Source organism: Passer domesticus, chromosome 10, assembly GCF_036417665.1.
Source record: "Passer domesticus isolate bPasDom1 chromosome 10, bPasDom1.hap1, whole genome shotgun sequence".
Lineage (NCBI taxonomy): Eukaryota > Metazoa > Chordata > Aves > Passeriformes > Passeridae > Passer > Passer domesticus.
The window spans coordinates 11,206,810-11,231,427 of NC_087483.1; the positions used below are offsets into that span (position 1 = coordinate 11,206,810).

At 40.4% G+C, this 24,618-nt stretch overlaps 1 protein-coding gene across 2 annotated transcripts in view; it reads left to right on the forward strand.

Moving 5' to 3' along the window:
• ZNF804A (zinc finger protein 804A) overlaps positions 1-24,618 on the forward strand; it is a 225,826-nt gene that overhangs the window by 104,636 nt on the left and 96,572 nt on the right. For both annotated transcript variants that reach the window (XM_064433769.1, XM_064433768.1), the window contains exon 2: positions 6,246-6,389. In XM_064433769.1, the coding sequence (XP_064289839.1) occupies positions 6,246-6,389 (144 nt within the window). The remainder of the gene's footprint in view (positions 1-6,245; positions 6,390-24,618) is intronic.

A 24,618-nucleotide genomic window follows, 5' to 3' on the forward strand; every position in this document is an offset into this window, starting at 1 on the left:
ACTAGACCTGTGTTTTTCCATAAGCACTGATAAAGAGCTCCTTCTTCGTGCAGCCTGCCAGGCAAAAATGTGTGGCCAGCACTCTCACTTCACAAATGCCTGCTCTGCCTGAAAGTAGGTTTTATAAAGCACCAGAATAAATAAATAATTCTACAGGCCTGTGCCCAACAGTTAGTTTTAATGGCAGAAAAAACCAATCAAGTGATTTTATGAGTCCCAGTTAAAAGTAATTATACACTATAAGTGGTTTAAGTAAGTAAATGAGACAGACAAATCTGATAACAAATTGCTGCCTCAATATGAGCTTCCTTTGCAGTAAATCCAGGCTCACCATGGCAGGACACTGTTCTGCAGTGCTTTGCTCTCCACTGAGTCCAGCTTTGGCCCTGTTCTCATCTGTCTCGCTCCATTTGGTGCAGGGGGTGTGGGATTCAGCTGTTTGCATTAGTAGGTGTATGGCTGGCAAATGTGGTGTTGCAAAATCAGGATGACTTTAGGAAGCAAACAGCACTAATGGGAATAAATTTTGCTATTTCATCCTAATTTCACTGTGTTATTTATCCTAATGCTAGGGTGTTTACCCAAACACGAAGTACTGTCTGTGTGTTTATTGGGAAGCTGAGGAACCAGTTTTATAATAATTTGCACGTCTTCAATAGCATTTTCAAGTGTGCTTTTTCAGCAGAATACTGATTAGCTCTCCTGTATGTAATAAGTGGTTTGGTTGGAACTGGGTGTCTGCAGGTAGTCTTGAAGGAAAAATAAAGTTAATGTGGGGTTTTTCAGCCTCTGATGTTCCATTAGTATAGGTTACCACTCCTTCCTTGGGCCCATCCCCATCCAGTGCAGTGGAACAGTGGGGTCACTTCTGGAAACACCTTTGCCCAAAAGGAGAATGTCAGAAGGGATCAAGGAAATTGTGTTTGTGGCCTTGTGAGCTGTAGTTTGCTATCACCTCCTTCAACTAATGGGAAAGTTTCAGGTAAGGTAATCAAAAAGACCTGACAATTGTTGTGGTCATTATTTTCCCAGTCAGTTGTCAGTCTCCTTCTTGAAACTCCCCCTGCACTGCTTGGAAATGAATTTGTCAGGATCAATGAGTAATTTGATCCATTTATCTAACTTCCTTTTGCTTTGGTCTCCCCCGCCTTGATAAGGACAGGAACCTTATAAATAATTAGATTTGTTACTAGTCTGTACTAATATTATTAATGTATTCTATTTTTTATTTATTCCTTCAAGTGTATCAGTGGGTGATGTATAGACTGCTTACATGAGGAGAAAATGCTATGCAAAGATATTAAAAAAATTCTACATACCAAATAATACCAAGATTGATAGCAGAGGAGATGTTAGGACGTTGCACTTTTTAATCCACAAAATCTTTATAATACCAAGTAAATATACCAGAAATTAAGGAATCCGCTGTTAATTGTGCTCATGGATATCACACTTAATTAACTATAAGGAAGTGTGCTCTTAAGTTGTGGCTGATTTTTTAGGCTTAATATATTTTTAGGCTTTTTTTAATATATAAATATAGCTAATGCAGAGTTTTGCCAAATCAAGAGTATTAGGTTGATTTTTTGAACTGTCTAAAATAAAATTTTGCTTTTTTTTCTTTTAGTTAGTGCAACAGGAAAAAAATGCTTTAAATATTTTTTGTGAAACAAGGTTACACTGGAACATCTGTCAGGTCTAATGGGCTCTAATCCAGAGGATCAGACCAGAGCAGCCTAATCCTCTCTGGGATGACTATACCAGTAAATTATCCTGAAGAAGGGCTTTATTTCTGTAATACGTTTTGCTTTGCAGTGACTGCAGGCCTGACCCTTTCAAGTCTACAGTAAATGCAGAATAGCTTACTGCAATAAAAGGAGCTCACATTTATTGTAAAGTAAGAGTATTCACACTAGTAATCACCATGGAATAGATAATGTATTATAATTTCACATTATTCCTTTTTTTTTTGTCTAGCTGACCTTTCTGCAGGTAGTAAAGTGTGAGCCTGAAGTGCACTCCATAAAAATATCCCCATGGCTGAGGCATCCAGTGAGCTCTCCAAAGTTATCTGTGGAAAGAGTTCAGCACTCCTGTAGTATTCTTTCTTTCTCTCTCTCTCTCCTGTAATGGGAGCACAAAGTCCAGTCTGGTTTGTGACAGCCCCTCTGTGAATAAAGCCTGCTTTTAATCCAATTTATCAGATGTTTGCAGTAGCATTTGCATAGGCTTAAGGCTTTGGAGGATGGAGAAGATGGATTTAGAGAAATAAAGCTAGCTGATAGATGGGATCACTTATTAGAGATCTTTCATATAAATTATGAAAAATAGCTACAGTGAATTATAGCTGTAGGCTTTCAGATAATAAGCCTTTCAGAAAAAAATAATGAAACTAAGTGACACTCAGTTCTGGGCTTTATTACCAGGCCGAATCATAATTCAAAGTTCTTTTAAAACTTCCAAGATGGTTTGCAAATCTTGATGAAAGTGAAACTAAGCTTGATCATATTTAACCAGTTTAAGTGAGTTTTTTGGCTGCTACTTTACGCCAGGAATATTCCTCTCCAGTAAATTTCCAGGTTATTTCTGTCTGCAGTCCATTGCCTGCTGCTCTCAAGGTCCGGGGTCTGCAATTTGTTACTGTCAGTTTTTGGGCAGTTATCCCTCATCAGTATGGACAGGGCTGGGGAAAGTGGGAAAACCTCCTCTGCCAAGGCAGCTCTCCTTGCAAAATGGACAGTAACAGCCTGGCAGGCAAAAAACCAGCAGCCTCTGTCCTCCTGTCTCCAGTCTCTGTTTGATGTCTCAGGTTTTAGCTTTTATATTTTTCAGATTCTGTGCTGCTTTAGTGTGTAATTCTGAGCTTCATATGAGGGGATGGTGAGCTCTCTGCACAGAGTAGGGAGAAAAAACAATTCCTTCTCTAGCTGGGGACCAGGGAAAAATGATCCAAGTGCTCCAAATCTCAGGCCTAAGAGCATAAACAGCATGGACTGAAGAGAGAAAAACAAGCAGGATGGGACTTCATGGGCTAAAGCTGTAATTGGACAATTAACTGCAATATGCAAATGGACCAGAACTTATAAAAGTGAGAGACCCAGTGACCTGCTGTCCATTTTGTGACCATTTTGGTTCATTTTGGGTGTAGCCCTGGCTGGGCTCTTGTGCTGCCCAAGGTGCATCCATTGAGGCCTTTTAATAAATCCCTACTTTATTCTTTAACTCCATCTAGTCTGTGTTCTAGGTCATCCTTCACAAGGCATCCTGCCCATCCTTGAAACCAGACTTTCCCCATTCCCAGTGACTCTGGACTTTGCTCACTCCCAGCAGCAGGAGCAGTTGTCTCAGTCCCAGCCTAGCCCAGGGGATCCCACAGTGACAGAGAATCTCCTGAACACCATCCTTTGAGGGTGTTCTTAATGGGATTTTTGTGTGTGTGCATGGGAAATACAACAGGCTGAAGTCTTGAGCTTTGTCTTGCTGCCCCTGGAGAAATGGGAAATTTTTAAAGTTGGGCAAAGTCTAGTAGTTCTGCATAGGAACATCTGCCAGCAAAATATTATACAGCAGCAAAGGATGTGGACGATAAAGGAGTTGTATAAAAGTGTTAGTTTAGTGCTGTGTCATGATTTAAAAAAAAATTCTGAAAGGGAGAGGGTAGAAAACAGAGGCTAAGAGTGGATTAGTGCATGGCACGTAGTGTAGCACATTCTTAGATCTTTTGGAGACTATGGAAAGAATCAGCAGAGGTGATGAAGTGTAAGGAATGATGAATAAACCAGAACTGTGTCGTTCAGGGAGCACAGCCTGAGAGAGGGTGTGGTGGGGTACATGTCCTTAACAATGACCCGGTGGAAGGGAATAAAAGGTAAATGTTGATGACCTGTCCCAATACGCAGCAGCTGAAACCAGCAGAATGCAGGTGCAAAGCAAAGGGAGTGATGCTGACTTAAGAGTCACTTTCCTTAGTTGTACAGATCAAAATCTTGCACAGGTTTAAAAGGTTGAACCAACACAGGCGTTCATATGTTCCCAAGGTCAAACACTTCTGGTTCTTGTCTTTTAAAAGTCCCTTCTCCACGCATGATTGAGCCCCATTATTGTGTTCCACCCCATCTACTTGCATTTAATTTAGATATGTTGCCACTCTTCACTTACCTTTGAAACTCTGATGTGATGTAAATTGAACCCTGTGCCCAAAAAAATCCCAGCTGAAGGAATTTAATGATAGAAACCCCAAGATCCTTTGCAGTAAAGTTTTCCATGGAGTTGCACTATCCCTGCCTCATTAATATGCATTGGCATGCTAAATGAAATTGCATTCAGGTTAGGTTTTGCTATGAAAATAGTATATTGTTTCAAAAATGGTGCCTTAAGTCAAGGACACCAGCAGTGAAGTTACATAACTTTATTCAAGGTATTTCACAACATTAGTAAGTCTTAAAAAAGCTTGCTTGGGGGTTAATCAACAGCATGGTATAAGATCGTGATGAAAAATTATTATTCAATTCACTGTTCTTGTCTTAGGATCCATCACATTGACTCTTCTCTCATATATATATATGAATGATGTTTTGTAGTATTCTAGAGTTCTGATAATTCCCCAAATTCAGATTTTTCTTTTTCATGTTTTAATAAACCCAAATTAGGTGTCCTCCCTTTGTAGACAGCAAGAATTACTTTAAAGTGTATCAAGGCAGTGTATCCCCTGAGGGTCTTCATGCTATTTCCACTGCTTTTCATACATAGCATCCTGGTAATATTTGAAGTGGTTTAAAACCTGTAGTTTTTACTAGTTGATACCAAGAGCTAAGTATAGAGTTTTCAGGTGAAATTTCCATAGGGCATAATTGTATTTTCAAGTGAGTAAAGTACTGCTATTTCTTGGAATAAAATGCTAACTCAGTTTGGACTTAAATGGAACAGATTTTGTGAAACATCACTGTAGAAAAGTGTTAGGAATGTGTGAATTTGTCATGTGTCAGCCAATATTCAAAACACCACTCTGAAGTGACTTGTGCAATTCTATTAATGGACAAAATTTTGGTGAGGGAGTACTTCAGTTTGGGTATGAATCAACAGTGTTTGCTAGCAGTCCAATCATGCTGAATTATAGTTAAAGTGCTACTTTAAATAATAAGTACTTTCTGGATATAATTTTAATTTTATGACTATTGTTCCTCTCTCTTGAGAATAAACAGCATTGTTATGAAAATATTCTAATCTGATAAACATAAATTTTCCATTTTGAAGTACCCAAATTATATTGGAAGTATATGTGTCATCAGCTGTGAAAACTGCATCCAGTATTTTCCCCCAAATTAACTCAGTTTTGGATGTTCTGATTACAATATTATCTTTTCTCTTCATCTACCTGAACCAAAGAATTCACAGCGAAGAAACTCTGAGGAACAAATCCAAGGGGGTTATTTTGTTAAAGTATTTGACATGTTTGGGATTTCCACCTGAGATTCTATCCCAGACAGCCTTGTCAAAAGCAGGAGCCGTGGCACTGAGGTTATCCATGCTCAGTGTTTAACTGGTATTACACTAATCTGACATGACAGACCATTTCCATGCTCTTTCACAGCATCACCACCAATGTATTTAGGGAATTAAAAAGCCTTGTATGCAATTTTCTCATCAATGATAAGCAGAGTTGTATGTGATGCATTGGCTGATGGATGGTAAACAGGGGTGTGTGTGTCCTGATATGGGATGACAAACACAAAGATATTAATTACATTTCAGCTGTAAAAGTGTTCCTTGTGTTTCATATGTACAGGCATTCAAGAAAGACCTAGAAGTTTCTTTAATTTTTTTAAAATTTTTGTTTTAGTAAGCAAACTTTCTTGTAAAAGCCTTGTAACTAAATTATTGCCATCTGTATCTTCATGCTTATTGTGCTTGGGTATATTGCTGAGGAGCGAGGCTTGGATCAAAATGAACTTGAAAACAGCTTTCAGCATGATAAATATTTGTATTTAAATAGAGGCCAGGGAAATCCTTCTAGCTTCTGACAGAGCCCTGAAGGGGAGCTGGCAACTGTATAGCAAACTGAAGTGTGCAAATCTTCATCCTCACAGCAGATCCAGCAAATATGTGCAGTGTAACACAGCAAATATGGGAAGGCTTTTAGTTACAGAGGTGTGTAAATGTTTACAAATATGATTAACTGCAGAGAACAAAATCCATTCACAGCATCAAAGGCAAAACTAAAATTACTTTTTCCTGCCCCCCTCCAGGATTATGCTGAAAAGAAAAACACGATAGCAAAAGCTCTGGAAGATCTTAAAGCCAACTTCTACTGTGAACTCTGTGACAAGCAGTACTATAAACACCAGGAGTTTGACAATCACATTAACTCTTATGATCACGCTCACAAACAGGTAAGAGAAATCTGCTCACTACTTCAACTTGGTTTCAGATCGAATAATGAAATAAGATGTCCTTAAGAAATCACAGTTGAGTTGTCCTCAACTGCAGATTCTGGGAAGCAAAATGCACTGTTTTCTTGCAAACAAATCTTACCATGGAGATTTTACTGTCAGAAAATTCTGAAGTGGGAAGAAAGAGAAATTTGAACAGTTTGACATTGAAGAGGAGAAGGGAATGGTGAATAATAATGAATAATATTATTAAAATTGTAAACGTATAATTTCTTTCTTACCAGTTTAATTTTTCACATGAATGCTGTGGTATATTTCAGATGTGATTTACTGGGAAACATTTATTGCAATAGATGTGCATAAGAAACTTGACATACTCTTTGGATAAACTCTTTTTTCGTGCAGATACAGTTGTGAAACAGGCTATGACTACTGAAATTAGTGCAGGTACAGTTCTGAAATGAGCTATGATTTTATTTCAGTGCACTGTATCAAAAAAAAGTGTGTCAGTGAAAAGTGTCTGTGTGTTAGCTTTAAAGCATCAGTATTTAGGTTTCTATCACCACATTGAATCACTTTACCTCCAAGCTGTGTGTCTTACTTTGGTGAGATAAAAGCAGTGCTTCCACAGAATGAGAGAGGCAATGCATCCCAGGGCAACATTCTGATCTGCAGAGAGGTTAAATCTATTTAATTCAAAAGGAAAGACGATGCATCTTGACTCCCCTGAAGTGATATGTAATGATAGTGTAAAGATATGTAATAACTGTACAGAAAATTCCTACATAGGCCACTCAGCTGGTAATTATTCTGTGCCTTTTCTTTCTTTTTCTTTTCTTTTTTTTTTTTTTTTAATCTGGTGAAATCATGTGGTTGTGTATCTGGATTGATTGCTTTTATTCTAATTGAATATCCCCTTTTCCTGTTATTCTGCTCAGGGTGAACATAGATAAGCTACTGCATGTTTTATATCTGTATTATATAGAATGATGATTTCCTTTTCTTTAGCACTAGTCCTTAAAACTTTTTTTTCTCTCTCTCACTAGTGTTTTTATTTAGCCCATAATTTACACTGCCAGTGTGAGTGTTAGATTTAGTCTGGAGAACTGGGAAGATGTGGACCTCAGCAGCAACAGCAATCTGTGAGAAGCTGGAGGGAAAGATACATCTATTACAAAATAAGTTAGCAGGTAGCTTCATTGCATCCTGCAGCTGTTTATTGTGATTTTTAGTTAAAGTACAGCTGGAACTGGTTCTTCAGGTGTTTTATTCACACAGCAGCACGCCATTGATGGATGGCAGGAAAAGAGAAGCTATGGACAGAGTCTTCCCCACTTGACCTCACTTAGGATTTATATTTATTAATTTTTTAGTGCTGTGAAGCACTTTGAAATAATGAGAATCTGAAGGCTGCAGTCCTTGTTCCTCTATTCAGTATTGATGAAAAATTGATTTTGAAGCTGAGGTCAGGTGTGAGATCGAACAGGAACTTTTTTCCCAGTGTTTCACATGGTAATTCTTGTTTTCTCATGGCTTTGGGCAGGAGAGGGTGGGCACTGCACCAGCCTCTGGTGGAGCATGGCAGATCCTGCCTCTCCATCTTTTCTGCAGGGGGTCTGTGTGTCTGTGTCTGCATGTGGCTCTGTGGATGTGTTTGGTGAAACACAGGAAGCCATCTCCTTCCTCTGTTCAACATTCACAAGTCTAATCTCCCTGCTAGGAAATTTTAAAAAAATGCAGTTTTCAAGTAGAAAAAATGGTACGGATGCTTATTTGGCCAAAGTAAAAATTTTCACAGATGTTACTGACAAATAAAACTCTTGATTCCTGAGATAAAACATTGAGTTTAATTCTCCTGGAATATGTTTTTTGTGGTGGCTTCTATTAGTGCTATGGAGAAAAAACATTCCTCTTCCCATCTTCTGGGTGTAAAAGCATATGCTGCAGCACAGGCTCACTCTGATTTGCTCTGTTTTCAAGAACTTCACACCAAATGCTTTTTTTGGGGAGTTTTAATGAGCTTGCTGGAGACACGAGCAGGTGCTGCTGTTGAATGCTCTGATTTTGTCCTGAGACTTCCTATGTCGATGGCAGAAGTTTTCCAGCAGTTCAGTAGAGGTGAGAGGAACTAGTAATTTGCCTTTGGATTCTGCTTCATATTTTTCCTTTTCTATTTTTTTTTCTTCTATCACGCCTTTCTACAGTAATGGACAGGTAAGGGAAGTACTTAGTACAAAGAGTTTCCCACTAGCCAAGAAGAGTTGTAAGCGTGTGCAGCCACTTTGGTTTCAGTGATCCCAGCACTAAGGAGTGGTTTGTGTATGATCAAATGGATGAAAGCTCTGCCTAAACCTGACTTCACCCCAGCTTTTCTGAAAAGCCATTTTTAATCCTAATTGTGTAGTCTGTTATCACACCATCTAAGCCATGGGAGAGTTTGGCAGAGAAAATGTTCCTGACAGGTCCTGTACCTCAGTTCTATTATAGAAGAATTTCTTTCCATCCAGTCAAATGTTGCTAGCACACAAAATTTACAGGATTTAAACCAGAAGATTTGTTATGTGGGTTTCCTCCATTGGCTGGGAGGCCCTGTGCTGTCAGTGTTGGTTGTGTTTTGATTTGTTGTGTCTTAACAGCTTCTGAACACCCACTTTGAGACAGTATGAGCACCTTCTGAGCAGTCCAGAAAGAAAGCACAGGACTAGGGTAAAGCCAGTTTTATTTCCTAGGACCTGAAGGAGTTTAGTGTCTCAAGAGCCCCACTGCCTCTGTTAGTGCTTTCCTGTTCTTGGCTTTTACAGTATTGTTTGGAGAGCATATCTGCAGCCTTTATGAAATACTCCAGGAACAGCAACTTGCAAGCAGTCAGTGGTAATAGAGAAAAATGTACTCTCTGCTTTGCTTTGAAGGCTCAGACAATGAAAAAACACTCCTAAGAAAATAAAATGGTGGTGTCTTTAAAAGCAGGATTGTTCTGAGCTCAATACAGAGAGATGAGTAACTGAGGCAGAACTGCTGTTATTCAATATAGTAATGAGGGAGTTGCTATTTGCTGGTCTAAACCCACAGAATGTGGGATTTGAGACCCATGCCAGCGCTTTAAAACATATGTATGGCTCTATGCAGCATCTCCTCCATCTCTGGAAGGAGCTCTGAAGTGCTGGAAACCCCTGCCTGCACTCCTTGAGACGCTGAGGGTTTGATAAATGCAGCTGAGCATTAAACTCTGAGGCTCTGAGTGACCTTCCTGTCGTTCCTGCTTGGGCTTGGTGACCTGTGCTGTCCTGGGGAAGAAATCTGGACCACACAGCTCAGTCCCCTGTGCCAGCCATTCCTCCAGAGACTTTTGTCACTACAGGCATAAAAAGGGTTTGAAATAAAGGCATAAAGAGGGTTTGAAAGTCTCCATCCCAGAACTTCTGATTAATCCCCCAATACCACGGCAGCACGCTCGAGCTTGGTGTTCTTTGCCCTCCCAGGAGGACTCTTGCAAATAGCAAACAACAACAATAACAGCAAAAGCTGTGATGAAAAATAAATAGCCCTAATGTGTTTGCATCTACAGATGAAAATACAATCAATTAAGTAAATTATAAGCAGGAATTTTCCCCCACAGAACCTTAGGTCATTTCTCAAACTGTTTCTCTCTGGGTGAAAATGATCTCTGTGCTCTACAAATGTATTTAAAATTGTATGCAGAGAATAATGCACAAATTATGCAGGAAGACTAAATTAGTAGTTGTCCCCTTTCCCTGTTCCAGACACAGATTTCTCCTGTCCACATTTTTCTCCTCTCTTTACATCTTTTTCTTTGCACATTTTTTTGACATCAGTGCCAAATAAGCTGGAGATAATCTCTATTCACAGTAGAGAATTTTAATCTCTAGTCAGTCAAAAGTCCAAACTTGAATAATTTTAATGTGTTTGAATAAGTATTTTATGGAATATGGGTGGAGAACAAGAACTTTGGAAGTGGAAAGGTGTGATTAGACATAGCAATAATATAACCCCCATCCTTTTAGTAAATCTGGGTCTCCTATGAGTTACAAGGTATGTAAGGTATAAATTAAAAGCAATATGGCACATTTGGGATGCCACTATTCCCAGCAAAGATAATTGGATGTTAGCAGTTGTTTGAGCCTGCAATTTGAAAACAAAGAAACGAATCCTCGTAGTCATCATTACAGCTCTTTTTAAAAGCTCTCATTGCAGAGTTATTCCCCCTGAAAAAGAAAATCCCCATCTCCTGCTTGGCTGGCACCTGCAGAGGGTGCCCTGCAGTGCATCTGCAGCTCCTGGCACAGCCCAGGAGTTTGTGTCTCTGTGCAGGGGAATGGCCAAGTGCTGGGAGAGTGCTACAGTGATGGAAATGAACTCTTCACTGACAGCCAGCAGTGTTTTATGCTGTCTTTTTTCAGGCCTGCTTTTTGCAGGTTGGATTCCCCTGGGGCTTTGGGAGTTGGACTGAGCCAGAGGCAACGTGTTGTATGCAATTTTTGAAATGTGGAAATAACAATTCTAAAATACCCCTGTTGTCTTCTAGAGCAGTACGCCCAGAGCTTTGGTGTGGTACAGAATAAAAACTGAAGAGTTTCAGGAATTTTCTGAAGATTTGCTTCATGAACAAAAAGCGATGCGTTGTGTGTCAGATTTAAGGCATGTTCACAAACAGGAGATTTCATTAAATAACTCTGCTGCTGTTGGATCAGGGAAGTGCCTTGCATGACTGAGGGGTGGCTGCATTTCTGCAGGGACAGTGAGGAAGGGCAGGTGCAGGGTGGCTGCATTTCTGCAAGGAGGCACTTTCAGTGGCTTTTTTTTTTTTTCATTCCTTGCAAGTGAATATAATTATTTGCAATGCATTCCAGTATTTATCTTCTTTCTATTTTTCTTTTCTTTGAGGCTAAGTGACTTATTATTTTTAATATAGCAGAGTCAGGTTTTTTGCAGCTGAAGTTTCTGGAATGAAGAAATTTTGTATTCCTTCCCTTTCTTTATCATGTTTCTCATGTTAGAGAGCTGCATCTTGGTGTGTCCTTGTGGGCAGGCAGTCACAACCACCCAAGCATAGAAGAAATTCAAACATTTGTGTTTGAATCGATCTTGTGTAGTCCTTGCTTATTGTTATTGCTTTCCCAGAATGTAACTTGGCATGTCTCTCTGTATTTCTTTTTTTTCCCTCAGGAAAACACACTCATCTTTGTAGCCTTTTTAAATATTAAGGGAACACAAACAAATGTTCAGCTGTGCATCCATATACATAGATGTTTTTGTAATGCACATGCAACCATGAAATGAGCCCCTCCTCTCCCTAATATGCTCTGCTCTATCACTCTATTTCAGGTTGGTTTGTTGGTTTTTGTTTTGTTTTTGTTTTTTTAAATTAAGATTGCATTATTTAATGATCTTTAGTGGTTGGATTGGTGGTTCTTTGGGTATTTGAGTTTATTTTTTAGTGTAAAGCTTCCTTTTAAGTTTTAAGCACTTGTGCTGGCATTAATGCTGATAAGGGTCATCACCAGGTCCATTAATTATAGCTCAGTGCTGCTGGGAGCACTGGAGCTGAGCTTTGTGATGGACTTGATGCTTCCTTTTCCAACTCCTTTAAATAATGAAAACAAACAAAAAGCCTTCTGCTGTTGCTGTGAAGAGAAAGGCAGAAGTGCCAACATGACAGGAGCCCCCTGGGCCCCGAAGGAGGGAGGCAGACTGAGGATCCCATTCCTCTGGGATATGGGATGTGTCCAGAGCACATGGGGGGGGTCTTTATTCCACTTTATAGAATGCATTTTAAAATTAAATAGATAAGTTTGTTCTTTTTGAATATTTCAGTATATTTAGGGAGAAACTTCTCACACTATTTCCTGGATGAAAGAAAACACTTGTACACTTGTTTTCCTTCCATTTTTTTTTTTGTTTAATTTTACCTATAAAATTTAATCCCAGCACTTGGCTTCTTGATGGGTATCAGTGTAACAGAGTAGTTAGGCATTTTTTACCTCCAAACTTGTACTGACGGGTTAGATGAGGATACTTTTGAGTAAAGTATTCATCCAGCAAAATCCAATTTTGTTGCCAATGAGTGTTCTGTTTTCTCATTACCAAAAAAAAAAAAAGACATATCACGATGTCCCTGCCACAGTAATTACAACAGAAAAGATACTGTGTAACTTTTTCTGTTTTCATGTTTGGGAAATTCGATTCTGTAATAATGTTTGATTAACTAATTGACTTTTTTTTTTTTCCTGAAGAAGTGTTTTCAGGGCAAACACAATTACAGTAGAGGAGTAGATACCCCATCTGTCCCACTAATAGCCTGCAAACAGAATATTAACCCCATGCACTGACACAACTGATTCCATGAGGAGCCTGTTTTTTACTGCAGAAGGAGCCTTACCCCGTGGCAACCCTTCCTCAGATAAGAAACTTAGTATTTATCTTAGTTCTTTATTTTTTTTTTCTGGTTTTGAATTATTGCAGCCTTCTCATTTCTGTCCTTTTCAATATCCAGATCAGCCTGATAACCTGATAAATCTCTAACATTAAATTTCCATGCGAAAAATTTACAGTTTTTTTTCAACTGCACATTGCTCATTTATTTTCCAAATCTAGATTGTCACTTCAATGAGGGGAAAAAATTACAGCACCAATGCAAAGCAGCAGGGAGGGAGGGAGGAGTAAGGGACAGGAATAAACATTGTTTGTTCCATACATCCTGAATGTTCCTTTCCCTGGCGCGTGTTTGCACTGCTGTGGGGTCCATGCTTTTATTTAAAACTCTAATCATATATTTCAGTCCAATTTTGTCTTTTTAAATCAGTTCATAATAATTTCTTCATGCAAGTTAGCCGAACTTGGGGCTGATTTTTAAACTTTGCTTTACCATATCAGGATCTATCAGGTTTCTGCTGTTTGTCCAGCACTATTGCAAAAGAAAGTACTTTTTTTCTGTTCATCATAAAAGATAAGAATGGACACAATAATTAGGACTTAAATATAGGAAAAAAAATACAGTTTTTTATTTTTTATTTCATTATTCGGAGTTCATATTGCAATTGTAATGCATCTTTTGACATACAGTGTTTTGATGGGGAGAAATTATATAAAAACTTGTACAAGCATGGAGATCAGATGATGGTTTACTTATCACTCAGTTGTATCATGCAATAGATCAGCTAAGCAATTACCTACAAGAAAAATACTGCTTTTTATTTCCCTTTATGCTTCAACAGAGTCAGTCTTCCACAGTTAATTTAAACTTCATTATGGCTGCAAAATTCCAACCAATCAGCAGAATACCTTTTCTACAGTTTTCAGAAATTCTACATGCAGTTCCACTGCTGTCCTGCAAGTAATCAAGCAGATTGTAGATTAACTGTAAGTAATGAATAATATGAAAAGCATTTTGTTACTCCACGGTTTTGAGCTGTTAAGTGATCAAAAAGAAAGTGAAGGCAAAGCTAATACATTCCTAGTAGTATATTAAATTCTGACCCCTCAAGGTGAACAATTTCTTACAAGATGATCTAATCTGCTGAAACAATTAAGTGGTGTATGTCAGTGGTTACTACTCTATGCCTGATCCTGCAAAAGCCACCTTGAAGTTTCCAATTTGCCACCAAAAAAAGAGTTTCAGGGTATTTTTTTTTGCCCTCTGGGAGCTCTGCTGGTATTCTACTTCATGCCCTGCAGTTTGTACATGCTGGTTTCCATGTGAGAGCTCATTCCCCTTTGGGAAGATCTGAGCAACCTTTTCAGCGCAGACCACAGTCATTCTTAGGGTAACTACTGCAGTCTTTGCTGATCCTTGCAAAATCAACCCTCCATTCAGTGCAAAAAAAGCTTGTTCTTTTTTTAGTGGCAGCTCTGACCTGTTGATGAAACTTAGCCTTGCAATCAGTGCTGCCTTTTGCGAGGAGATGTGACAAGGCAAACAAACGACATGGAAGTGGGAGAGCACCAGTGCTGCTGGTGCTGCAGCTGGGACAGCGGGACTCGGGGCCAGGGGTGAGCTCCTCGTGGTCCTCTGCAGGAAAGGCTGTGAGCCTTGGGCAGGCAGGAGCACTGGGGTTTTACTAGGCACAGCACTGCTGCTCTAGAAACAGTAATTCAAGTTTCTAAGCCACTCTAGGATTGTTCAGTGGAGGCTGAAACATGAACTCGCGTTTTTCTTCTCTTTTCCCCCATGCAGTCAATGGCTGCAGAGCCTCTGCTGCTTGGCTGTTGTTTCAGTCTGGGTTTTTAATTAGTGCTACAACTGCAGCTCTAGGAAAGGTCTGAGTAGCTTCTAAATTTAAGCTTTTTTCACTCTCATGCTGCAAAGGAATGAAAGACAGGCCTAAGCAAGGTGAGCATTTGGAGGGACAGGTGAGGTGGGCAGGAGTGTGTCTGTTTTGTCCACAGCTGGCAGACAGGCAGTAGCCATGGCTGGAGAACATTTCAAGAGTCAATGAAAAGGAAAGTTAGAAATGTGGCCCTGCCTTGTCCTGTTTGTATTTTGGATTGGCTGAGGCTTTTCCTTCATCTTCCACACCTTTTCCAGACATACCTCCTGGTTCTCTCTCTGTTTCACCCAGTCTTGTTCTTGACAAACATCCTTGTGATAAACCTGGATGATTATGTAAAGGACTTCTCAGTTTCTTCCAAAATCTCCATGTGTGGCAGAGGAGTGGCTCAGCATCACAGGATTGAAAGTGTGGGTGTCTTTTGGTTGAATGATTTTAAAAATAAAAACAAAAATTAAGGCATTCAGTCTGCAGAAGACCATATACATACAAGCACTGCACACCTCCCTCTTGCATAAATCCTTCTTTCCTTGAATTTGTCTGTTCCAACAGTATGTTGCATCTTTTTTTAAATTAGAACTGGCAAGAGACGCATGGTATACTGTAATATAAATTATAAATCACATTAATTCAAGTTCATTCATGATTAATGTAACTACTTTTAAATGCCTGGCTTCTCTGATGGCACTTACTGCTGTTGTCTTGGTGTGCAGTCTTGGTACACATAATGATAACAAGGGAGGAGACACAAGTAAGGGAGGACACAAGTAAGCCCTCACCTTCCCTTTTCCACACTGAAATTCAACAAAATTGAAAACAATTATTTAATGAAAAACCTCAAACTTTTAAAATGCTGATTTGTTTTAATTTTTATTTTAAACTATTTATTTCAATTTTAATTTTTTTTAATAGCTGTTAAGTGTTTGCACTGTCATCTGTATGCCACATCTGGTACAGGATCTCATTGTGCTACATGATTTATAACTACAGAGCAACATATCTGCTTCTTACAAATTGCTGATAATGAGAGCTGGAAACAAAGCAAGAGACTGCCAGAGATTGGATGGCAGAGAAGGGTTACAGCAGCACTGGAGGTTAGGGATCATTGCAGACTTTCTTAACACTCACAAAGGGGAAAAATTAGAAAAAAAAGTAAAGAAAGGGAATGAAGCATTAAAATGGTGCTTATGAAAGTCACCCTTAGTTTTCACTGCCTTTGCTAAGTAAGCCTTAAGCTATTAGGAATGGTTCTCTTTCTTCTGTTCTGTCAGACAGAGCCTGCTGCCACCTCTCCTTCTCTCTCATCTCTCTTTACAGCCCCACTTCTCAGCCCCAGCAGGAGACTTTTCTTCTGTGCCATTTCAAGACTCATTTCTTGCTTAATGAATCCTTCTTTTTCCCTTTGTTTAGATGAGAGTACAACACATGCTGCTGATGCAGTTTTTTTTTTTCATTTTCCTCCCTCCTTTCTGCCCACAGTTTTGCATTTCTAAGGAATACCCAATTAGTGCACTTTTCTTTGCATCGGCCTAATGTATAGGGTTGGTTAAAAATTATGGATTGTATAATGAGAAATACATTAAAAACATCATCTAAGGTAAATTTTATAGCCTAGGTGTGAGCTTTATGTGCTCACTGAATGAGAACTTGTTTGAGTCCCAGCCTGTCTCACATCTGCTTTGCCTGCAAGGCTGACACCTTGTCACTGACACTTGGTGCTCGCGTGGCACAGTGGGAGCTCTCCTCTGACTTACTCCTTGTGACCAGCACCTGCAAGTGGCCAGACCCAGGATAACTGAGTTCAGCTGGGATCTCAAAGAGAAAAAAAGTCTCTGAGGGGCAGGTGAAATCACTGGGGGATTAACAGCTAAAAGAAGTTCTCTACAGGGAATATTTACAAGGAGATTTTTTATGATCAGATGCTTAAAAGTAGGTCAGACCAGAATCAGATATCCATCCATGCTCTGCCAAAATTCCTTCAAGGAATATGTTATATATTATATATTATATACCTGTTATATATTATATGTTATATACCTGAGACTATTTTAGGATCCTTTTACTTTTTTCCTAAATTTAAAAAATCAAAATCAGAGTTGGGAGGAGAGAATGTCCAAGCTAAGCTTTCATTACAATGCGCACTAGGATTTGTAATGCTGGGAGCTGGGCAGCCTTAAAATGGCTTAGGATGATGATGATCATGTGAGAGTTTGACTTAAATAATGCTAGATATTGTCTTAAATGACAGCTAGTCTTTTCCCAATGACTCTGTGGGTGGCAGATTTTCTTTCCAAACGCTGCTGGAGTATCTTGCTTTGGCTCTGCCCACCTGCCTGGCTGTGAACAAAGGGAAGCCAGAGTAGCTAATGACTCATCTCTGCCTCCATTAACAGGAAGATCAACAAGGCAAAAATAGTGCTGTATCATTTTCCTTAAGCAGTAGAGAAAATACTGTGTATTAAAAAAGTGCTGGGTCTGAAAGGTCCTTATTGCCTCAGCACAAGACAAGTGTAAAAATCTGTGTGTGTGTCCCTGTTGGAGAACAGCTTCACTGGCTGCTCATTGAGTGCTGGGGATCCCCTGCTCCACAGGAGCTGCTGTGCCTTCCCATATGGGTAGGCACACGCAGGATGGGCTCCTTTGCAAACATCTCCAGCTGCCATCTGACCTGGAGACACTTGGCCTGTTATTTATTGTTAACAAGGCGACAGAGAATAACACGGTTCAAGCGGTGTCCCTCTTTCCTTGGTCCACTGCAGATCGTCGGCAATTTCTGCAGGTGAAGCAAAGCCAGTTCTTGCTCTGATTTTTAAATTTTTTAAGTTTTTTTTTTTTAGTTTTTTTTCAAGTGGAAGTAAAGAAAAGCAAAAGCATTTTCCAAGCTCAGTTGACTCTTGGGGTGAGCCCCACACAAGCAAGTGACTGGCTGTGCATGCTGTGCCAGGTCTGGATTTGATGGGGAGCTGGAGAAAGGGGAACAAGGAGAGCTGGAGAGGGAGGGAGCAGTGCCCTGCCTGCCTTCGTGTTTGTGGAGGGGAGAGCTCACCTCCTGTGGGGAGTGGCTGCAGGCCTGCAACAGCTGCCCTGGGTAAGTGCCTGTCACTCCCCAGATTTTGTGTGGCTGGAGGATGTAAGGAGCTGGGGTGGCATCCCCCGCTGAGACTCTCATTCATGCATGTGCAGTTTGGAAAAATAATAAATAAATAAACCCCACCAAGCTCACAATAAAAAAACTTGAAATATTAGTCACTTTTGGGAGCACAGATGATTTCTGTGGAGTAAAGTGCCTGGTATACTGCTAAGGAAAATATTTTCTTGCACATTTGTAACTGCTGTCATTGACAGTAAAATTGCTTGAAATATAAAATAATAGTAGTGTGTTGCCTACCATGACAGGAACTGTAAGAGGTTTTGACCTTTAGTAGGCTTTAATGGGTGCTCTACAGAGGAGCTGACGCTTCCATTTATTAACTTGTAATTGTCCAAAATAAATCCTGCTTTCTCCCCGTCTAATAGATTGAAGCCTGGGGTATGTTAATTGTGCTGGCTCTTCTCCAGGCCTGACACCTTGACAGCTCTTGTCAGCTTTTAAAAGTTATTCCCTAATGAAAACTATGCTAGTTATTCTCCCATAATGGCCTTGCCACTCATCTCTTCTATGTTTTTTAATTCTGACATCAAAGTTTGCGCTTAGCGCTGACCCCTGACAGGAGAGCGTTCTCTAATGACAAGCAGTAGGTCAGTGCTCCCTGTTCTAGAGGAATGCAAAAAAAAATTAAATCCAGCACTTTGGTTAGCAAGTGTACACCTGGGACTCTTGCTTTACTAAGGTTCAGGTATTTGCTCTTCATTAAAGAAATGAGGTTGTACAGTAAACTGATTTATTAGCTGTACCACCCAGTGCTCTAATCTCATCAAATCTCACACTGTGCAGGACTAGAGCATTTCATAATTTCTAAAAAAAGGCTGCTAATTAACATTTATGTGCTCCAGGACATGGTGGTGCTGAGACTGGTGGCACATTTTCCTTGGAGCTGGCACTGGAGCAATATAATTGTGCTGATGAAGTTGCTGCCTTAGAGATATAAACCCAAGACCTTGACACCGTGGTAATTGCAGTTCCCAGGCTGCTTGCCGAGGAGAGAGGGCTGGAGCTCCAGCTGTGCACTGGCCAAAATCCAGGCAGGTATTTAGATTACCTTACATGAATCCCCCCTGAAGCTTCAGCTGGTGACAGTGGCTTTTTCTCTTCCCATCCTCGCTGTTTGGTGTAATTGGTGTGCACTGTCAGCGAGCTGCCACTGTCTGAGCCCAGAGCAGTCATGTTCCATTGGTAGTACAGTGTACTCCTCAGCCCTGGTGCCTGGACAAGAATAAAACCCCCCACTGTAACACTGTAGAATTGATTGTTATTGGAATTACAGGTTTTGGGTAAGGAAAAATGCTGCTGTCTGTGTTTGAGTCCTTGAGCCACCAGAAATCACTGGTTTCTGCATGTGGGTTACATGTCAGCAGATGAACAGCACTAATCAGATCACACTGACGAGAGCACAAGGCAATGCTTTTAAAAGGCAATGCTTCTCCTTCCACCTTCTAAAAGTGTAGTAGCAGAATATTATTTGGGACATTTGATGTGTTTTGATGGAGGGTTTTGTTCTTCTGATGACTTCTCTAACACGCTCTCCGGTACCCTGGAAAATGGTGAAGTTACAATAATGTGGGGATCACACAGTAACTAAGAGAGGCCAATAAACTATTGCTCTTCAGTACCTTGACTGTGTTAAGAGGGTATAATTAATAGTTTAACTATGTTTAGGATCCTCAAGAGTGAAAGGCAGAACTATGAAAATCAGTAGTAATTAGAGTTTACTTTTTACATTCTCGTTGGACTGAGCCTGCAAAACCAAGCTGCCAACTCTGGCTTCCCAAATTTCCAGGACCAGAAACAGCAGGTCTTAGAAAATATGACCCCAGGCTCTCCCATTCCTTTCAGGATTCAGATTGAGAAGTGAAAGACTTTCCCATCACATACCAAATTCAGGGGATCATTATGAGAGATCAGAAACAGGTGAGGAGCTGCACAGGCGAGGAAGGGTCAACTATTTTATTTTATTTTTTTTGTAAAGTTTTAAATGTGAATGGATATAAAAAGTATCATGACTAGGTCTTTTCTGAATGTTCAGAAAAAAAACATCCTATTGGCCATTTGCTGATGGCAGACAGAGTCATTAGGCTCTTCTGTAATTTGGAAAATTCTTCCAGGGTGGAAGTGGGAGAGGCACCGGCACTAAGCAGGAATGTGGACACAGATTGCAGATGTGCTGTGCACAGGGCACCAGCTGGTGTCTTGAAGGTCAGCAGGAATTCCAGGCAGGATGATTTATTGTTAGTGATACTGCCCCAGGCAGAAGCGAGAGTTCGCAGCGTCAGGGCGATGCGTCCCCCTTGCAAGCACATGGATTTGTTCCACAACATATTTTAAAAGAAGGCAGCAAGTCACAGCTCTGCTAATGCACCTGCTGGTAAGGGTGTGAGGCTGCTACTTGTGGTTGGATCAGACTCGTGGTTGCCTGCTGGAAAGCACCAGCTCTGGTTTCAGGAGGGAGAGCTGCTGGGTACTTAAATGTGCGTGATGAGGTTGATGAATAGACTCACCTTGTGCTTCTGTCAGGTGCAGCTGAGTGTAGGTGGTGTCTCAGGGAAGGCTCTGAATCTCTGGTGGGGAGCCAGAGAGCCAAATTTAGGTTTTCAGGGAATTTGTTCTTGCACTTCACCTTTTTTACTGATTGAATGAAAGCTTGAGGATTTAACAACTGATATTTTAATGCAAGACGTACTTTAAATTATGCAAAAATTACTTAAGCAGTCCTTATGTTTTGTGTGGATATAAAAGAAGGTTTTTTTCTTCACAATGGAAATTTTTGCCTAGTATCTGATTATCCTTCTTAAATTTTAGAGGGGAAAAAAATGCTGAAACGTTAGTGGAAGGTGTAGGTTCAAGGCATAACTCCAATTTATGCAGCAAAGTGTTATACATTAATAAGACTTTGTGATGAAAGAAAACACTACAGAACTTTAACCAACTTATTAAAACTAAGTAGCTATTACTTTACTTCCATCTGCAGTGATTTTCCTGCAGTTTCTTTCCTTTAATACAAATTTGGGCAGTGGGATCAAGAATGAGCTTTAGTTGTCTGCCAGCAGATCACTTGGGGACCTGCTTCCTCAAAATTTGGGAAGCTCCTACCAAGTCCAGGTGCAGCTTTTGCAGAGTGGTGAAATGGGAAATGACCCTGAAAGAAGAAATATTTGGGGTGATGAAACTGAACTGTTCTCCTGCCTTATTCTGGGAGTGATCTATGACTTTGCTGATCTCTGTGCCTGTGTTAAGGCAGGACAACGTGAAAGGGGCCATGGGGGTTGCAGCCCATTCTAAGTAGTCTCAAATTAGAAATGAGATGCAGTGTGAGCCCTGTGCAAGGTTTTCCATGGCAGCTGCTTCCCACTGGCTCCATTTTCAGGCAGAGTTTGAAGCTGTTTTGTTTGGCAGTTTGGGCAGTACAATAAATCTGAGTGAGGGCCAGAAACGGTGAGTGGGTCTCCTGCTTTTCTTTCTTTGTTCATGCCTTCCTTTAATTGCAGACAATTCTCACCACTCCCCGTGCTGAGGTTTTGTGTCACTCTGGTAAGGATAGTCAGTCTTTCAGATTAAATTCTGCTGAATTGTGCTTTTTTACTGTAACTGGAAGACATTTGAATGTGTGTATATTTATGTTAGAGGTAGTTTTAAGTTCTGATCAGGAGCTGTCTAAGCTCTGGAACTTGATGAATTCCCTGAGCCTTTTTGAGTCTCTCTGTGACTGTGCAGTTGCATCCTGCACAAGCAGGCAAGAAACAGTTTTGGGAGATGACATTTTGATGAATGGACTCAAGACTTTCACAAAGGATGAGTCACTTTGATGGCATTGAGAGAGAAAGAATTCCAACAATAAATCCAAAATGTGAGGAGAGAAAAAAGTGCTGCCTTTGTAAACCTTTCCTAAGCATCTTCTGTGGCAATTTTGCAAAAAAAAGGAGAGTATGTGGAAGAAAAAAAATAAGTGTCTTCCTGGGTTGGTATTTCTTTTTTTCCCTGTCCCAGCCCAGAGGCACTGCAGCATTTTGATAAAAAATCTTGAAGCAGGAATGTGGGAATGTTAAAGTAGAAGAAACAATTTGAGCCCAGCCTACTTTAAGGGATGTTGTGAAGACTGGGAACAGGTATCTAAAACATCTACATTTCTGTGGGAGATAACTAACCTGTGGAGAAAAAAGCAAAATGTTTAGTGGGATAGAAGGAAATGTCATGATTTGTCTCTGTATTTCTATAGCCATTTGTAGGAAAATAAGTACATAAAGAAATTTTAACCCAAATTTGTGAAAAGATTTTCCTCTGCTCTTCACTAAAAATACCCATAAGGCTTTCAAGAAAGAAAAAGATTGTGCAGTTGATAAAAATAAAAATGCAGCTACTTTGGTGAATCAGCCAGGAAAATAAGGAGATCACCCACAGGGTGCTCCTGCTAAATTAAAGACCAGCAAAGACACCTGTTTCAATTCAATAGTGTAAATCTTGTGCAAAGGCAGAGAATCTGGGTCTGTAAATACTCATTAATTGTGGAGTGCTCTAGCAGTGCTTGTGTGGTGCTTGAGGATGGTGAGAGGCTCGTTTGCAGGGCTGGGAGTTCTCACAATAACATTCTTTTTCTTTCCTTGTCTTAGTAGGAAGAGCAGGCAAGGGTTTCACAGCTCTCCTTGATGGTTCTTAGTTGCTGAGTACCTTGTTTCTTTGAGTTTGCTGCAGGGAAAGAGAGGGAGGCACTTTTTAAACTTTTGTAAACATACAGTTACATTGACCTTGAGATGATAAAGCTTCTGCTCTTATTTTCCATTTTCTGTGGCAATGCTTTATCCAGAAATACCTTCACATGGAGAACAGACATTTGAAATCTGTCTTCTGCTGAGATATACAGGAGATCCACCTAGTTAATTGCCCCAGTTATTTATGTGCCAGATAGATGGCTTTTTATGGGCTATTTTTTCTACTTTTCATCAAACCTTGAGCTGATGGCAGTTCAGATTTCAGAGTTCAGTGCTGTAGGTGGTGCTCTGTGCTATCTTCCTTGCAAATTGGAACCTGTATCATGCAAGTGGATGGATTTCTGTCCTTGCTGTCAATATTGCAAAGAAAAGGTACAACAGGTTAATGTCAGTTTTCCTTAGGAATTGCTTTCTGCCTTTAGGACTGAGATTTGGGCACGTTTCCTTTTGGTAATGAGCTTTGCGTTATTAGTTAATTATTGTTTTTCTTAATTTCCTGGTGATTCTTAATTAAGGGCAAATTATCTCCTGATAGGTTCACATATGACTGTGGTAAAGAAATGTTGCAGTGAATTCCTTCTGGTTTGTATTGAAACAGAAAGCTGGTCCTGCTGTAGCCATCATCAGCTCTGTCGTGTGTTCCTCAAGGCTGGGGTGCCCAGCCAAACACCTTCTGCACTTATGGGGGTGAGAGAAACACACCCAGCATGCAAAGCCAGGAGTTTGTTAGTTTAGCTTAAACAAAAGTCCTAACAGAAAGAATTATTATTAGGCCAATTATGATCATACAGGCACTTACAGCCCAGATCACCTAATTATAAGAGCTCGTTCCTGATAATGACACAGATATAATAAGCTTTCTAGTGTCTGATTCTTTTCCAGTGTTAATGGTCCTCCTGAAGAAGAAAAGCAGGGTGTCATTACAAGCTGTCAGCAATGGGAGTTCTTCATGTGGGGGTGTATGATGTTGGTCTCCTCTGTGCCAAGAAGAAGGTGAAGTTAATGTTGGTGGTTTCTTTCTCCTCACTCAGGTCTATTTGGGGATGTTTTTATGTGTTTACCAGCATAAATACATGCTCCACTTAGTTGCTATTTATCCAGTGCTTCGTGATAACTGTCAAAAAGTCAAATTTGCTATATATAATAATTTTTACTTATGTTGGAGGCTTTCTCACAGAATCCCAGATTGGGTCAGGTTGGAAAGGACCACACTGGGTCATCTGGTCCAACCTCTCTGCTCAAACAGGGTCATCCCAGACCATGTGGCACAGGTCTGGAATATCTACAGTGAGGGAGACTCCACAGCCTCTCTGGGAAATCTGCTCAGTGCTTGGTCACTGCACAGAAGTTCTCTTCATGTTCACGTGGAACTCTCTGTGCATCACTTTGTGCTCACTCCTCATGTCCTGTTGGGCACCATGGAGCAGAGCCTGGTCCATCCTCTCACACATCCCTGCAGACACTGACAGACAGAGATGAGGCTCCTCCTCATCTCCTCTAAAGGCTGGACAGCCCCATCTCCCTCAGCCTTACCTCAAAAGAGATGCTCCAGTCCCTTCATCATCTTTGTCACTCTCCACTGGACCTGCTCCAGGAGGTCTGTCCTGTCTGAGGAGCCCAGAAATGGACAGAGCACTCTGCATGTGGCCTCACCATGGCTTCATTTCTTTTCCATCCCTGAACTCACTTTTATCCATATTTTAAAGTTGCATTCCTCTAGCAAGCAGTAATGTAGCATTAGTGAGTTGTTTATAGCTCTGGGACCCTGCTGCCATCCCATTCCTTCCACATTCAAGGCCCCTGCTGTGAACTTGTGCTTGTCCTTTTGGGAGTCTCTGTCACAGTCTGCTACAGTCCTGGTTTCCCACAGCAGCCTCCAAGCTGTGGTTTACTGATAATTAAAGGAACACTTTATTAACATAGCATGGTGGTACACACATCCCTGCTCTGCAGTTGCTAACATTTCACTCTGCAGAAGCAGTGGGGCAGTAAAAGATACACATAAATGCTGACTTGCTGGCCCAACATCTTTTTTTTTTTATTCTTTTTTTTTCCATGCTAATGTCAGTGGTGTTTTTCCAGAG